Source organism: Trachemys scripta, chromosome 1, assembly GCF_013100865.1.
Source record: "Trachemys scripta elegans isolate TJP31775 chromosome 1, CAS_Tse_1.0, whole genome shotgun sequence".
Taxonomy (NCBI): domain Eukaryota; kingdom Metazoa; phylum Chordata; order Testudines; family Emydidae; genus Trachemys; species Trachemys scripta.
In genome coordinates this window covers 335,711,476-335,729,069 of record NC_048298.1, presented here as the reverse complement: position 1 = coordinate 335,729,069, position 17,594 = coordinate 335,711,476, and the positions used below count along the sequence as shown (strand labels likewise).

The 17,594-nt window shown below is 48.3% G+C and overlaps 1 protein-coding gene across 1 annotated transcript; it reads left to right on the top strand.

Moving 5' to 3' along the window:
• The first annotated feature begins 2,216 nt into the window (after positions 1-2,216).
• LOC117871326 (mitochondrial uncoupling protein 3-like) lies at positions 2,217-16,378 on the top strand. Its single transcript, XM_034759197.1, has 8 exons — positions 2,217-2,485; positions 5,082-5,323; positions 6,728-6,938; positions 7,839-8,036; positions 9,990-10,091; positions 10,968-11,148; positions 13,269-13,788; positions 15,293-16,378. The coding sequence occupies exons 2-7, from the start codon at positions 5,198-5,200 to the stop codon at positions 13,366-13,368; spliced, it is 918 nt and encodes a 305-aa protein (XP_034615088.1). The 5' UTR covers positions 2,217-2,485; positions 5,082-5,197; the 3' UTR covers positions 13,369-13,788; positions 15,293-16,378.
• Positions 16,379-17,594: the final 1,216 nt, after the last annotated feature.

Genomic DNA, 17,594 nt, shown 5'->3' with positions numbered 1-17,594 from the left:
TGGAACAGTTGCTAGGGTGAGTCCTTGCTGAACTCCAGGCTCACTTGCTATGAAAGTATCTATTTTCATACCACCAGAGGCTCCCTCAGCCCAGTCAGGCCGCTCTGGTTTCACCCTGCGGATGGAGAGATGCAACGGAGAAGTTCCAACTCAGGCGCTGAGCCAGCTGTAGTCACCAGAGAGTTAAATTCACAAGGGTTCACATAAACCCAAACTCACCAAGGTTTACAAAGCTGAAACAGCCACACATTGTACATTATTTCCACCAGAGACTATGTGCTACCCTGGTTTATGTAGGGACCTAGGACTGGAAGGAGCCGCCTGGGTCACTGAGTCCAATCTCAGCTATCACGGGCAATCCCTCGTATCATCCAATTCATATACTGATCAAGTTCCATCTTAAAACGAGTTTGGTTGTTTGCCCCCCCCCCCCCACTGCTACTATTGGTGGGCGGGGGAGGCTGTTCCAGACCCTGACTCCTCTGATGGTTAGAAACCTTCTAATTGCCAACCTCAATTTATTTGTGGCCAATTTATCCCCATTTGTTCTTGTGCCAACAGTGTCCGTTAGCTTCAATAGCTTTTCTCCCTCCCTGGTGTGCGCGCACACACACACACACACACACTCTCTCTCTCTCTCTCAGCTCCCTGCTGAATCTTCAGGTTTGTCAGAATCAGAAGCTGTGCTGTTTGTCTACCTTTTGTGTTTCATTCACCTCAGGCAGAGAAATGAGGCAGGTCAGTTTCACTTTGGTTGTTAGTTTCCCTTCCTGGGTTTCATGCACTACCACAAGGCTGCAATGTTTCCTCTGCAAAGATAGCAGAAGGAAGTTTAAGCCAAAACAAAAATGTTTTATTGTTTTTTTTTAATGGCATCAGATGTCTAATAATACTAGGTTTGGCTAAAAACCTCACTTTGGGGGGCAAGAAGGGGTGGTTGGGCATTATGTACAAAACCAGAATTTGTAGCCTAAAGAGTGTTGCTAACTCTCATGATTTTATCATGAATCTCACACTATTTGGTGTTTTCTTTAAAGCCCCAACTCCTGGAATCATGTGATTGTATGAAAACCTCAGCCGTCATTTGAAAGAAAAGGCAATGTTCTAGCCCTGGTGCTTGCAGAGAGACCCTGGAAATGTGACACAGATGCATTCTAAAGGCTTGAAAACCAGAGGGAAAATAAAAACCACACCACATGTTTTTTCTTTTAAATCTCGTGATTTTTAAATCTATCTTGTGATTTCTGAGGCCTCACCCGTGATTTTTGAATGCTTGAGGTTAACAGTGCTGCCTTGCGACTCACTTTGGGCCCCAAATCTAGAGGTCCAAAAACTAAAGTTATAGAAATGTTTTCCTGATATTTTTAACTGGCAGTGACATTGTATTCTGCTTAGCACAGCTAGCATGGGAGGTGCTCTCCGGCCAGGAAAAGACAAGGGGCCAAATTCAGTAGTGATGCATAAGGGGGTATAAATTAGAGCCATACACCCTGCCTATTCCGCTAACTCAGCTTCCCAATGGAGCTAATTACAGTGTTCTTGGATGTGCTGGCTGTGTTCTTATATAGCCCACACCTTAGTGTGTGAGCACCTCACAGACAGTAACAACCTTGTACTCACAACACCGCTGCTCAGTGTGGTTACAGCAGACTGACACAGGCAGGGGAGCTGTGACTGCACCAGTCCAGGAGCAGGGCGAGTGCTGCTTACCCACCCCCGAGAGCGAGGCGGAGCCATGCTTCGCTGCAAGGAAAGGGAAGTTATTATCCCCATTATACAGATAGGGGAAGTGAGGCACAGAAAGGCTAACGCCAAGACCCACAAAGGTATTTAGGCTCCCAGTTCCCCTAATTTCAATGGAAAGAAGCCTAAATACCTTTGTGGGTCTGGGCTGCAGTGACTTGCCCAAGGTCTCACACACACAAGCTGTGATGAAGCAGAATTGAATGCCCATTTTCTGAGTCCCAGCCAAGGGTTTTCACCACAAAATCATCCTTGGTAAAGACAGTCTACGCTAGGCAGCCCACCTGAACACGACACGAGATGGCTGAGCAGCAAGTGAGTACATGAGCTTTTAAAAATATACCATATCTCTCTATGGTGCTGCTTTCTTCACTTGCTTGTGACCCCTCCAGACCAATTTCCCCATCACGTCTCTCACTTTAGCCTTGCCTAGACTAACAGTGCACTAGAACACAAGGGCTACCACCATTGCTGCACTGTCCAGAACTAGTGTGACAGTGTGAGGCTTCCTGAAAAACACCAGGGTCTCATGACTTGTCCTCTCTGATCTATTTTAAACCTCCGGAGGGAGGGAGGGAGGCTGGTGCTTGTGAACTCGTTGATGTTAAATGATCTCTGTCCTTATCCTTTGCCATTCAGCTAAAAGTGCAGCCCACGAGGGATATATAAATAAGGAGTCAAGACACTCGGCTCACAGAGGATGGCAAGGAGCGGAGTGCACTCAGACAGCTGCATCTCTAAGGTAAGGCTAAGTGTTCAGCGGTGCTGTGCGTTATTATGAGTGGGCTGAACCCTGCAGTCCTTGCTCTGCCTCCTCATTCCTCCCCCACTGCCATCAGCATCTAGCTACCTAGGTGCTGGTGCTGCTCTCGTGCCCGGGAGAGTGTTGCCTGCGTGAAGCCTGACTAAGTAAGTGCCCCCATTTACATCTCAGCAGCCCCACTGCAGAAAGGGCCTGCGCCAAAACCCACTGAAGGCAATGGAGAGATGCCCATAGATTTGAAGGGGCTTTTGACCAGGTGCAGGGCAGAGGTTGGCTTAGTGTTTGTGCTGCATGCAGCTCCCTTTCTGTCACCCCCAAACACGGCGCCTCATCCCTCCAAGCACCCAGGGGTGAGAACCTCATGCAGTCTGTCCCGTTTGGAGTGAGTGCATCACTGGCTTTCACCACACCTGCACTAATTTTCACATCTCACTGCTCCGGCCTGCCGCTGAGAGTCACCAACGCTGAGTCTGCTTCCACCAGTGGGGAATCTGGAGCAGGATTTCTCTGGCTCTCCAGAGAGCTAAGAGCAAGAGTAGTTGCGGTAACCAGGTCAGATGAGGGTGTCCTAGCCTGGGTGGTTATAAAAACAAGCTGGTACTGCCAGTGTGGACGGGGATCTGTTCCCACAAGCAGTCCCATTGGCTTCATAAGAACATAAGAGCGGCCATACTGGATCAGACCAATGGTCCATCTAGTCCAGCATCCTGTCTTCCGACTGTGGCCAATACCAGGTGCTTTAGAGGGAATGAACAGAACAGAGCAATTATTAAGTGATCCAGCCTCCGTTGTCTAGTCCCAGCCTCTGGCAGTCAGAGGCTTAGGGATACCCAGAGCAGGGGGGTGCATCCCTAACCATCTTGGCTTATAGCCATTGACGGACCTATCCTCCAGAAACTTCTCTAATTGTTTTTAGAACCCCGTTGTACTTTTGGCCTTCACAACATCCCCAGGCAACAAGTGCCACAGGTTGACTGTGCATTGTGTGAAGTACTTCCCTATGTTTGTTTTAACCTGCTGCCTGTTAATTTCAACCAGGTGATCCCTGGTTCTTGTGTTACGTGAAGGGATAAATAACACATCCTTATTTACTTTCTTCACGCCATTCTTCAATGAGCACCATAGGAAGGGAAAAGGATGATCCAGTGGTTAGGACACTAGCTGTGGTTTGGGGAGACCTGGATTCAATCCCCTTCTCTGCCACAGACTTCTTGCCTGACCTTGGGCATGTCACCTACCCTCTCTGTGCCTCAGTTCCCCGTTAGCACAATGGGGTTAATAGCCCTGCCTTGCCTCACCTCACAGGTATGTTGGGCTGTGAGGATAAATACAATCAAGATTGTGAGGTGCTCAGATACCACAGATACCACATCTGAAGAAGTGAGTTTTTTTACCCACGAAAGCTTATGCCCAAATAAATCTGTTAGTCTTTAAGGTGCCACCAGACTCCTCGTTGTTTTTGTGGATACAGACTAACACGGCAATCCCCTGATACCAGATACCATAGGGGCCACAAACATCCCTAAGATCAGTAGTATCTGGGACATCATAACTTGTCCAAATCCATCCAGTGTGTAGGTAGCTGAGTTGGAAAATTCCAAAGGACACTCCCCCCGAATGCAGAGCTAAGTGATGATCAGCCATGGTTAATAAATAAATAAATGGGTGTCAAATATTTTCTTTCCTTGTCCATCTATTATCCATTTGACTGAGATCCAGAGATGCATTATAGATATTTTAGGGCTGTCAGTTAACTACAGTTAACTCAAGCGATTAACTCAAAATAAATTAACTTGATTTAAAAAATTAATCACAATTAAAAACATTAATCACAATTAATCAGTTTTAATCACACTGTTAAACAATCTTAGAATACCAATTTACATTTTTTATAAATATTTTTGGTTGTTTTTCTACATTTTCAAATATATTGATTTCAGTTCCAACACAGAATACAAAGTGTACAGTGCTCACTTTATATTATTTTTAATTACAAATATTTACACTGTAAAAAAGATAAACAAAAGATATAATATTTTTCAGTTCACCGCATACAAGTACTGTAGTGCAATCTCTTTATCATGAAAGTTGAACTTACAAATGTAGACATTTTTTTTGTTATATAACTGCACTCAAACCTAATGTAAAACTTCAGAGCCTACAATTCCACTCAGTCCTACTTCTTGTTGTGCCAATCGCTAAGACACACAAGTTTGTTTACATTTATGGGAGATAATGCTGCCCACTTCTGATTTACAATGTCACCTAAAAGTGAGAACAGATATTCACGTGGCACTTTTGTAGCTGGCGTTGCAAGATATTTACGTGCCAGACCAGATATGCTAATTATTCGTATGCCCCTTCTTGCTTCGGCCACCATTCCATTCTGTACACTTTGTATTCTGCGTTGTAATTAAAATCAATATATTTGAAAATGTAGAAAACATCCAAAAATATTTAAATAAATGGTATTCTATTATTGTTTAACAGTGTGATTAAAACTGCCATTAATCGTGATTTTTTTAATTTCACAATTGATCTTTTTAATCGTTTAACAGCCCTAATATATTTACAGCTTCATTCGTATCTTCCAAGGAGAATATCACTGCCGTCCATCGTTTGCAGATTCAACGCTGCTTCCAGAGGAGAATCTATTTGCTGAACTGTGATTCCTGCTAACCCAGGGAAGCAATGGTCGGACTGAAGCCCACTGACATCCCTCCAACTGCTACTGTTAAGTTCCTGGGTGCTGGGATGGCAGCATGCATAGCAGATCTCTGCACCTTCCCTCTGGACACGGCGAAAGTCAGACTGCAGGTAAACGTCCTTGTTGGTATTCCTATAGTACAAGGATACCAGGACTCAGCTGTGTCAGGTACAATGTATAGACACGTAGTGGGAGACAGTCCCTGCTCCAATGTGACAACAGTCGAAATAGTCAAGACAAAGAGTTTTGTTCAGAATCATGTAGCAGATCAGCCGCAGAGCTGGGCACAGAATCGAGCGCTTCCAAGTCCCAATCCTCGGACCCACGTGGTCTCTCAAATGGAGTGAAAGGCATTTTAGATTAAATCGTTGGACAAATCCAGCTCTTGCTGAGAAACAGACTAGGTCTTTTTGCCTCCCATCTGTTAACTTTAAGGGTCAATCCAACTCCCATTAAAAGTTAATGTAAAGACATCAGCGGGAGTTGGATCAGGCTCTAACATACCTGGTTTGATTTCAGATGATGTTTGTTGTGTACCCTGCAGATCTGCGGGTTCCTAGAGATGTCTCAGTCGTATTCTTCTCAGCAAGTCCAGGTTGTTTTATTGCTGGAATGTGAATAACGGAAATCAGGCATCACTTTTTTTTACAGACACGACTTGATTATAGTTCTGAGTGACATCGACACCATGCAGAGCCCCCAGCACAAGAGCGAGGGACCACTTAAGAGGCCAGAACCTCAGCCGGGGTAAACTGTCACTTGGAAGTCAACGAGGCTCTGAGAGTTTACCCCCGCTGAGGATCTGCCCCGAGCCCTCAAAGTGGATCTGAAATGGTACCTAGGCCTTGTGCTGACCCCCTGCACCAGGATAAATCTCATCCTCTTTGCATTGATACTGGAGAGCATTTTCTATCTGATCTCAAAGCACTTTACGAACATGAATGAATTTTGCCTCCCACCATTGTTCTGGCCAAATCCCATCATTGATAATTACATCTAGGCTACTTAGCTGCTCCACCATTTTCAGCTGGATACGGTAGAGTCCTGTTCAGTTCCTGACTTGATTTGGCCTGTAATGTTGCTGTAGACTGATAAACAGCTGCCACACTCTACCCCAGAGATGGCTGCATTTCAGTGGTGAGCAAAGAGATGAAGACGGTATATTGCTTGCACAGTCCTTTGGTATCCAGCTGGATGGAAGCTGATGTGTAAATGTATGACAATTATCGCCTTGCAACTAGTTCACTGATCAAAACGCCAGCTGCAGGATGACTGCACATAGAAATGACAAATTTAATACCTTCCTAGGTCAGTCCATGCCCCAAACTACCTTGAACTGAGCTTTTAGCTCATGAACTCTCTTAGCTAAGGGCCCATCTCTGCAAACCCTTCCTCATGCCTGACTTTGCTTGAACTACTCACATGAATAAAGGTTTCAGGAGCAGGCTCTAGTTGGCTGCACTAGAGGCAAATTGCCATCTACTAATAATGATGTCTGTCTGTCCATCTTGAAGATCCAGGGAGAGTCCAAGCCTACCAAGAGCGTGAAGACCATCCACTATAAGGGCGTCTTTGGCACCATCACCACCATGGTGAAGACGGAAGGTCCCACGAGCCTGTACAACGGCCTGGTGGCTGGGCTCCAGCGTCAGATGAGCTTCGCTTCCATTCGTATCGGGCTGTATGACTCCGTGAAACAATTCTACACCTCCACAGGGTCGGAGAGTGAGTGCTGGCACCACACGCGCGTCCAGGGGCCGTGTTCTCAACCTCTATTTCAGAACGTCGGGCCACATCCTCAGCTGGTGTGAATCAGTTCATGGAAGTTGATGATCTACACTAATGGAGCTCCGCTGATTCACACCAACTGAGGCTCTGGCCCATTATCCTAGAGGTTGCCACTTAAAAAAAAAAATTTACAGTGAGCTGAATAACCTGAGATCCCAAATGACGAATGGGGTAAACGTGCTACACATAGGATCCCAGTCTCACCCAGGTCCTGCAGTGCCCTGAGCGCAGCTAAACTAGATGTTTGAGCACTTGCTTTGGGGTGTGATCAGATACTCGATGTCTTGTTGACATCCACTGCCCCGTCAAACAATGGCAGGCCAAAAATTCAGGCCAGGTTTAAAGAGCTTGGTCCTTCCCATTTAAAAACTACATTTCAGAACCAAACGTGTGACAAGCAGTTCCCTCTCTTTGGAGCCAGAGTCTGCAGCTGGATCAGCGTGGGGGGGGCCTCAGTCAGTGTTGGCGGGGTGCAAAGGGAGGGTGTAGTGGGACACGGTGAGCAGGGCCTTCTCTTACCCTATTCACAGCTTCCTGATGGTTGCTATCTCCGGTGCTGCTCCGCGCCTCTAAAAACCAGACCCAGAGAGTTTAAAGTTGGGCATCCAGAAAACTGAGGCCAACCCCCAAATTAGAGGCCACCTGAAAAGTTAGGCTAAGTGACTTCCCCGAGGCCATGCAGGGAGTCGGCCTTCACCTGTGGCCTCAGTGCTGGATGGAGGGGACATGCTCGCGCCCAGCCCTAGCAAGGGAGGTGAAAGGCACTCTGATTTAGTGGGGAGGCTGAGAAAAACTCAGCTCTGTGCGTTGCTACCCAGTTTATTCGCTCCCATTCAGATGCCGGCGTTCTCACCCGGTTGCTGGCGGGCTGCACCACCGGAGCCATGGCAGTCACGTGTGCCCAGCCGACCGACGTGGTCAAGGTGCGATTCCAAGCCCACGTGAGGCTGACGGATGGAACCAAGAAATACAACGGGACTGTGGATGCCTACAAAACCATCGCCAAGGAGGAAGGGGTCAGAGGCCTCTGGAAAGGTACAGGATTTATCTGTGTGGAGCGAGAGAGCCTCCCAGACCAATTGCCCACTGGTGTAAATCAGGGTAGCTCCACTGAGGTCAGTCTATGGAAGTCAATGGAGCTACGCCAGATTACACCAGTTAAGAATCTGGGCCCAGCTCCTCAAAAGTATTTAGGCCCCTAATTCCCATGGCCCTTAGTATTCAATAGATGAAGGTGAACAGAGCAAGCCCAGCTAACAGAATTCAGCTCTGGCCCCTCGGGTTCTGCAGATATCCCTGGAGGACAGGGCCAGCTGGTTTTAAAGTGGCCACGCAACAGCACTGGCAGGTCCATGTGACCAGATGGCATTCCCTTCCCTGCTTCCCAGATCCCCATTTCTGCTCCAGCACAGTGGGGAGGAGGCCTGCTCTTCTATCCTGGGGCTGGCTGCCCCTGTTGCAGGTTAGGGCAGCCCTAAGAGGGCTTAAAATAGGACCTGAGTGGTACCTAGCCACTGGCTCAGCACAGGATGGGACTTTCACCTATAATCTGCTACCACTGCAGGATTTTATACCACTAGGTAGTATTTTTAAGGTGAGACAGGAGAGAGGGATGCATTTCCCAGACTGGCTCCTTGTAGCATAAGCCACAACAACACACTGACTGTTAGATCCCAAAGGGCGGATCACAACCAATCACAGACCAGAGCAGAGCAAACCAAAACGCCACCCCCCTCCCAAATGAGGGGGCTGGTTGGTCAGAAAAAGGAAAGTGGGGTGTTCTATTCAGGCCCTACTCACAATCCCAGACTCCACCCCGACCCCAGAACCGTGGGATACTTCTACCCAAATGATCAGAGATCAAATCATTAACAATGGTGACGCTAATGATGATTTTATGTCAGCACTCACCTGCGATGGTTTGGGGGCACATCCCATCCAGGGCGAGATGGAATGTCCTTTTTCCTCTTGCGTCACAGAAATAAGGTTCCTGGCAAGCCCACAGACCTGCAATAACAGATTTGCCTCGTCATTTACTCGCTCCCCATTTCCTTGTGCGCTTGAGATAGAATTGGAGTACTTGTGGCACCTTAGAGACTAACAAATTTATTAGAGCATAAGCTTTCGTGGACTACAGCCCACTTCTTCGGATGCATATAGAATGGAACATATAATGAGGAGATATATATACACACATACAGAGAGCATAAACAGGTGGGAGTTGTCTTACCAACTCTGAGAGGCCAATTAATTAAGAGAAAAAAAGCTTTTGAAGTGATAATCAAGCTAGCCGAGTACAGACAGTGTGATAAGAAGTGTGAGAGTACTTACAAGGGGAGATAGAGTCAACGTTTGTAATGGCTCAGCCATTCCCAGTCNTTTTTTTCTCTTAATTAATTGGCCTCTCAGAGTTGGTAAGACAACTCCCACCTGTTTATGCTCTCTGTATGTGTGTATATATATCTCCTCATTATATGTTCCATTCTATATGCATCCGAAGAAGTGGGCTGTAGTCCACGAAAGCTTATGCTCTAATAAATTTGTTAGTCTCTAAGGTGCCACAAGTACTCCTGTTCTTCTTTTTGCGGATACAGACTAACACGGCTGTTACTCTGAAACTTGAGATAGAATTGTGATCGAACTATCCAAGCCCAGGACTGAGTCGCAGGACTCCCAGGATCCATCGCTTGCTCTGTCATTGAATTGTTGTGTAACTCTGAGCTTCTCTCTCCGCCACTGTATAATGGGGATAATGAGTCTTGGCCACTTTTGTAAAGTGTTTTGACCGCTGTGGATAAATAATGCCACGTAAATCACAGAACTCCTGCCATCTGGTAGAGCTCCTTTAGGCACAGGGGTAATGAACACGATTAATAATAATACAGTCATGGTCATCACCTGCCCTACTTTGCTTTCAGAAGAGCAGTGTGAGCTCACATGGCCAGAGTCACTCTCTAAACCATTCATCCTTTGCATCTTCTGCCTCAGGGACGTTACCCAACATCACCCGCAACGCCATTGTGAACTGCGGAGAGATGGTTACCTATGACCTCCTCAAGGAGATGCTGCTGAAATATCATCTAATGACAGGTGAGGGAACCAGGGCCTTGAGTGAGTGAGGGTGTCTTTCCTTCGTCCTTTCCATCTGGGGAGCCTGGTGGTTAGAGCTCTGTCTCTCTGAGTCCTCTCCATTGCTTCTCCTCCCAATGGCCTTCCGCAATGGGTGATGCTCACTCTGGCAGAGGGCTGGAGCCGGCTACCCATGCTGCTTCAGACGTCAGCTGGAGGTTTCAGTAGCATGGTGGTAAGGATGGTCTAGTACAGAGCACTAGACCTTAGAAGACCTAAGAGCTATTCGCAGCTCTGCCACAGACTCCCTGCATGACCTTGGGCAAGTCACTTAGGGACGGATTTTCAAAGGGATTCAGGCACCTAAAGGTGTAGATAGGCACCTAGTTGGATTTCCAAAAACTCCCACTGGGAGTTAGGTGCCTACACACTTTAGACAATCCCACTAGGTGCCTAAATCCCTTTGGGAACCTGGTGCTTAGCCCCAAATTTTCAGAAGTGCTCGTGGAGTTTACGTACTTCAGTTTTGAGGCATCCAACTTTGAGCATCTTGGGCCTGATTTTCAGGGGTGCTGAGACCTCGCAGCTCTCATGGACTTCAGCTGGCGTTACAACTGGCTCTGTAGCTTTGAAAATCAGGCCCCAAAAGTCTCAAGGTGTGCATCCCAAAGTTAGTGTCAAACCTCCTGTGCCTCAGTTTCCCCCATGTGGAGAATGGAGATACTTCCCAATCTCTCAGGGAGAGGGTAGGTTAATTGATGTCTGTAAATTGAACGGAGGTCCTTGCTGTGCATGGCACCAATGACTAATTGCAAGTGGCTCGTAAAGGCAAAAGCATCCCGTTTGCAGTGGAAAATTCCATTACCCCAAAACCTATTACCCATTTCCCACCCCCAGACACTTTTCCTTGCCATTTCGTCGCTGCTTTCGGAGCTGGGTTCTGCGCCACTGTGGTGGCTTCGCCCGTCGACGTCGTGAAGACGAGATACATGAATTCCACCCGTGGCCAGTACAAAAATGCCTTGAACTGTATGCTCACCATGGTGATCCTGGAAGGACCCACAGCGTTTTACAAGGGGTAAGTGGTGCTTAGGCACTGAGCCAGCTACAAATCTGTATCCAGGCCTGTACCGAGCCCATGGCCTATTCAAGGAGCAGCGCATGTGTTCATCTAACAAGTCTACAGAGGAGACTGACAGTGACAGAGCACTGGGCTGAGTGTCAAGAGACCTGGGTTCTCGTCCGCTCTCTGCTACCAGCTCATGTGACGATGGGCAAGTCACTTTGGGACAGTTTTTCCAAAGCGGCTTCTAATGGGTGGCTCGGTCCATGGCCCTCCAGCCTGAGATTTTCAGAGGTGATAAGCATCACAGGGCAGGGCAACTCCACCTCTGGTTCCCCTCAGTGATCCCGTAAGGGCCCGCTCCCAGCTTCCGGCTCCCCTGGCTGTCCCCTCTCTTGGGTGGAAACACGCAGCTCTCGCCCTTCTGCCCGGAGCATCTCCAGGCTGAGCTGTTCCCTGCCTTCACTGTGTTACTCTCAGCCTGCCCCAGGAGGCCTGCTTGCTTTCTCTTCAGAGCTGCTTGACAGTGTGACGGCCCCGGTTATAGATACCCCACCGCTCTTTCTGTGCATGTCTATTTTATTCTTAAGGTAAAAGTGCTACAGAGAAAACACATTAAAAACAAGGAAAGAACTTGCACACAAGCTAAGAAGCTCACCAGAGATCACCCCAACCCTCGCATGGGCTCGGGCAGGAGCAGTCCTGCAACCCCCCACCCACAGGGTTTCCTTGGGGTTTCAAGTTCATCACAGCTTTACCTCAGAACAAGCGCCCAGTAGGCCCAACCCTCCCCGAAGGATTGGGGCCCTCCGGGAACCAGGGGTCCTGTCTGCTTGCTGGATCAGGAAGATGGCCCTGAGCCTATTTGTAACCAGGCTGTTTATCCCCAACCCTTCCTTTGTCTGTTGGTCCCTGGAGAATCCCGTCTGAACTCCACTTCCCCAGGGGGTAGCTCCAAACACCCACTGGAGCAATGACATTCGTATCCTCCTCCTCCTCCTCGAGGAGTGCCACACAGTGCCACAGACACCATTGCCTTTTTAACGCAACGCCCCCCGAAGGCATCAACCCTCATCCAGTCTGCTATAAGCTTATCTTCATTCCACGAGGTTGGTCCAGGACATTGTCAGTCTGTCCCGTAAGCACCTGCTGGCTTCAGCTGGCTTGTGGTGGATGCTTAGTACCTTTGCAGAGCAGGCATGAGGCTCTCAGCCCGGGCATCCAAAACACAAGACACCCAGAAGCCTTTACAACATGGGAGCCTGGAGCTCTCTGCGCCTCCACTTCCCTGTGTGTAAAATGGGGAGAATCAGGAGCGGCACCAGAGTTTTTGGCACCCTAGGCGGGGGTCCTTCCGCGCTCCTGGTCAGCGGCGGCAGTTCTGCGGCCGGCAGGTCCTTCCGCGCTCCCGGTCTTCAGGGCACTTCGGCGGCGGGTCCCGGACTGAGTGAAGGACCCGCCGCAGAATTGCCGCCAAAGACCCGGAATGCGGAAGGACCCCCCCGCCGCCGAATTGCTACCGAGGGCGGCAAAATGCGGCCCCCCGCAAATCCTGGTGCCCTAGGCGAGGATTATACCTACCCAGCTCTGTAAAGCACTTTGAGATCTGCAGCTGATGAGCGTAAGGGCCCGGATGCTCAAAGGTTGTGCCTGACTTTCATTGAAATCAGTGGGAATTTAGTGCCTTTGTGAATCTGGGCCTAGCCCAGGGCTAAGTATTACAGATTAGTCTGGTTTCATATTCTGCTGTGCTTGCGAAGCACGGGAAAGAGTCAAGCTCACCTGGCTCGGTCTCATTATTTACAGAGCACCATGTGTGTGCAGAGCAACCGGTAAGGTGTCTCTAGCCAGGGTTGGGTGCAATGTCGGGCCAGGCAGGAATCAAGGCTAGTGTTAAAGAATAGGAGTGGCAGGGGGAGCTGGCTGAGGGTGCGTGATGCCAGGCAGGAGAGCAACAGAGGGGAATCCATGGATAGCAGGGATCATAAGGGAGCTAGTGGATGGGGGATCCACCAGCCGAGATACAGCTTGTTGTTGGTTGCCAGGGGCTTGGAGTACCCTGGTTGGGGATGAAGGGGAAATTCTTTAGCCTCTACGCTGTTGGATCGCTTAATGTCTATTGTCCCCTCTCTCAGGTTCATGCCCTCGTTCCTGCGGTTGGGATCCTGGAACGTGGTGATGTTTGTGACCTACGAGCAGCTGAAACGCGTCATGATGCTGGCCCATGAGACGTAGGCGTCTCCATCCTAAGCCCCAGGGAGGTCTGTGGGATGAGACGACAGAGGACAGCCTGGGGGCTCCCGTGGGTTCTCCTCTCCCAGGCAAAGCTGGCTCTCTCGGCTGAACTCTGACCGGGACACACACTCCCAGCCGCTGAGGTGGGGACATGCGGCTTTGGATGGACTGTCCGGCAACAGCTGGCTTTTCAAAACCCACTTGTCACAGTCGGTGAGATGCCAACATATATTACGTTATTTAAACATGCCCAAGGGATGCAAGATATTGAAGCGACGAAAAAGGACTAGAAAAAACCAAACCATCAGTGAAGCCAAACTTTCGATACGGCCTCTGAGCTCTTCGAACCATCTTGGATCCAGGTGCTGCCATGTGGACAGGAAACTGGAGCATAATCCCAGGGTGATGATAAAGAGCAAGGTACGCTTTGGGGGATGGGAGAGCAGTTTGATGGGGAAGCACAGGGGTCAGCATTAGGTTTAGTCTTATTGAATATCTTCAGAAGGATTAAACAGCCTTCATGAGTGATAGCAAACGGCGGAAATTGCCAGTGTAGTGAGTAAGTGACTTTGGGCTTAGCTTTTTACAGATTGGTGGGTTCTTTACCCAGGTGGGTTTTTCTGCTTAACTCTAGGCACCACTTTTTCTCTGGGCTTTTTATTTTCATGGTGCATGCGGCATGGTCCGTGCTCTGCCCCCTGCCCAGCAGGAGGACACAAACCCGCCCCCACACTGCTCTCTACCCGTGCCCCTCAACGAGTTGGGCTGGTTTTTAGATCATTTTATGCTTGTTTCTTTTAAGTTTTCTGGCAAGCAGCAAGATCGGAGCAATAACTCAAAGGAACTTAGAGACACCTGGGACATGGGAAGAAATAAATAGTCAAAAAATGTCCATCTAAATTTTTTGAAGAAATGAGAAATTTTTGCAAAAAAATATTCTGTTTTTGTCAAAAAAAATGGTGGGTTTTATCAAAACAATAATTTTGGGGGGGAAAAAAACCTTTAAAATCTTATAGTGGAAAAAAATAATTTCCTGACAGCTCTAGAAAGAAGTAACCCAATGAGATTCAGCATCGGTTCAATTCCCTGTTCTGCTGCGGGCACCGGGATAATTCTTCCCTAGCCTCACAGGGGTGTGAGGAGGTACTCAGATGTTACTGTGAGCTGGATAACACCACCAAGGGGATGATTTGGTAAGGGTGGTCTGAGAGGAGCAGGAAACTGCGAGTGAGGGGATGAAATTAAACCAAGAAAAACGTAGGAGAAAAATCAGGAAAGGTTTCCTAACAGTGAGGGTCGAGCTTGGCTCCCAAGTGGTGGAAGGCCCATCCTTCAAGTTGTTTAAAGGTAGGCTTGGTCTACAAGCAGAAATATTACCACCATAATTATACTGAATAGAGCCAGGTCAACAGGTGGAAGGCTTTACCGGTATAGGTATACCAGCGTACTAGATAAGCAAAGTGCTCTTCGTGTGGACGCAGCAAAATTGTGTCTTGGCAGCATAGCTTATTCCAGTGCCCCCAGCTCTCCTCCCAACTAAATCAACTGGCCAGCAAAAGCCCCAGTGCAGATACAGTTTTACCAGCAAAAAAAGGCCTGTTGCTAGGATAGTTGATTTTGTTTGGAGAACAGGTACAAGGTGTACTGGGAAAAGAACTCTCTTGCTGGTCTGTCGGCAAAGCTATACTGGCAAACCCTTTGCAGGGTAGCCAAGGCCTTAGACTGGATTATACACTGATGAATAGACTTTAGGGAACAAGCCCAGTGAAAGGACCAACCAGCTGGGACCTGCCAGGTCTTTTCCATCTCTGGTCTCTGTATGATTCAGCTGATGTGCTGGGAAGCAGAAGTGGGATACATTAATGCAAAAGAAATGCCTACCAAGACACGGTAACTTTAGTTCCTCCCTCCCTCCCTCCCACAGAGCCGACCGCCCACAGATGGAACTGCAGTAGGACACCAACCCGAGCTGTCTGCAGTGCACACTAGTCCGTGTTCTGGAGCTGTACTGAGAGGGGGTTACTGGAGGAACATTGCCCACCCATGTGGATCACTCGTGTCACAGGGGAATAGTGGCCATTCAACTGTGTCATTGTTATTGCCACCTTGCAGCCATTGCTAATAAAAGAACTCAGAGGGCCCCCAGGGGATCCCGTTGCGGGTCTCCTGGCTTTTCCTTGGCAGATTTAGTTCTTTCTCTCTTTTTCCTCTCTGGCCCATGCTGAAAGGCCTGTGGAGCAAACCCAGAAGGGACGGCTGAGGGATCTAAGCATCGGGTTAGAAATACCTAGAACGATCCCAATGCTTGAATCCTAGTGGGATCAGCTCACCCTGAATCTTTCTGAGCTGGACAAATGAACCTGCTTCACCGAAAGCACTAACCCAAGGCCAAAGCAACAGCATCGCCCTGGTCAATGAAAGACAGTGGCAACTACAGCAGGCAGGCCCCCACCCGAGCAGTGGCATGGAATTCACCCCGGTCCAGGTGCAGAAACCTTGTGCTGAATTTCCCCTTCAGTGCTGAGCTCATAGGAGTGATTTGGGGAAGTCTGCTCCAGCAGCACCGGCCCCTTTCCGGCCTCCGTGGTTCACATCCTAAAGGATCAACAAGGGCCACACTTAAGGGTCTCTTAAAAACATCCTTCGCAGGTCCCCTTTAACTGTCCCGGTGGAGCAGTAAATGGCATCCCAAATGATACAGGGCTTTGCAGATCAGAATCACCAGCTTGAGCTACACCTAGTAGCAACACTAACTCAGAGCTTGCAGCCAGAGCAGAGCACCCCTGTGCAGTCAGTACAAGGCTCATGCAGCACTTAACTGGGATGGACGCACCCTCCAGGCCAAGTGGGATACGTGCTGCGTACTCTGCTGTGATTCACTGCACAGAGGTGAATTTCACCCTCCGTGCACAGCTGCTCTGTACCCACAGCCAACAGCCCCACGCTCTTTGCAAGCACTGAAATTCATAACCCATAAAGATTAGCCCAGCACAGCCCCCTGGTGCAGACGCAGCCTGGAGTTTTCTGTCGGTGCAGGAACACCACCTCCCGGCGTGACATTAGCTACGCCAACAGAAGCATTCTTCCGTTGACATAGCTGCATCTACTCTGAGGGTTAGGTCGGCATCAGTCGGGGTGTTTTCTTCATACTCCTGACTGATGTAGCTCTGCTGATATAACTTTCAAGGGCGGACCATGCCTTAGATCAGTGACTCTCAACCTACTGTATCCCTTTCAAGAGTCTGATTTGTCTTGGGTACCCCCAAGTTTCACCTCACTTAAAAACTACTTGCTTACAAAATCAGGCATAAAAATACAGAAGTGTCACAGTCACACTGTTACTGACCAAATGCTGACTTTTGCATTTTTACCATATAATTATAAAATAAATCAATTGGAATATAAATATTGTACTTACATTTCAACGTATAGTATATAGAGCAGTATAAGTAAGTCATTGTATGAAATTTTACTCGGTACTGACTTTGCCTAGTTTTACAACATGCTACATAAAAAGCACTAGCAAATACCTAGATGAGTTGATGTACTTCCTGGAAGACCTCTGAGTACCCCCCTGGGTACGTGTGCCCCTCGTTGAGAACCACTGCCTTAGATACTACAATGATGGGCAGAATAGAAAACTCTAAGACAGATACATCAACATTCAATTCTACTTCTAACTGGACTATGATGATGACATTAAAGAATTAAGCCACACCAGAGTGTCTTTTATTGATGCCCTCTTCTGCAGTGGTGGGAAGCAGTAGAACAGATAGCGTCAAACCATTCAAAGAAGCATTGAGGAGTTAACATATGTGATGGGATCTGGTCCCTTTTCCTTGTGGAGCAAAGTGATGCTTTTTAGAAGGTTTCTTCAAAATGTAGCAGTGGGGGGATATTTTGGCTGAAGCTAAGCAAAGCACTAGTGAGTCCCAGCTCATTCGTGACCCTTTTCAGTGATCAGTCCCCAGATGTGAGCCTCTGGGTGTTGATCCAAGGTGGCAACATCCCTGAAAAAGGAGCCAACCAGCCAATCAGAACTCTAATTCTGAGGTAGAGGTTGGGTCAGAGTCTGAAAGTGAGGAGACCTGGGTTCCATTTGCTACTCTCCATCTACGCTAGGGAACTCCTGGTCGGCAAGGGTTAAAGTCCCTAGTGTGCTACGCTGTTACTTGGGCAAATCACCTGCATTGTGCCTTGGTTTCTCCATTTGTGGAATTCAAGCG

Excerpts from the sequence above, each read along its gene's own strand:
- LOC117871326 (XM_034759197.1), top strand. The coding sequence starts at position 5,198 with ATGGTCGGACTGAAGCCCACTGACATCCCTCCAACTGCTACTGTTAAG. Across the intron at positions 6,939-7,838 it reads CACCTCCACAGGGTCGGAGA|ATGCCGGCGTTCTCACCCGG; the intron begins GTGAGTGCTGGC and ends GCTCCCATTCAG. Across the intron at positions 10,092-10,967 it reads GAAATATCATCTAATGACAG|ACACTTTTCCTTGCCATTTC; the intron begins GTGAGGGAACCA and ends TCCCACCCCCAG.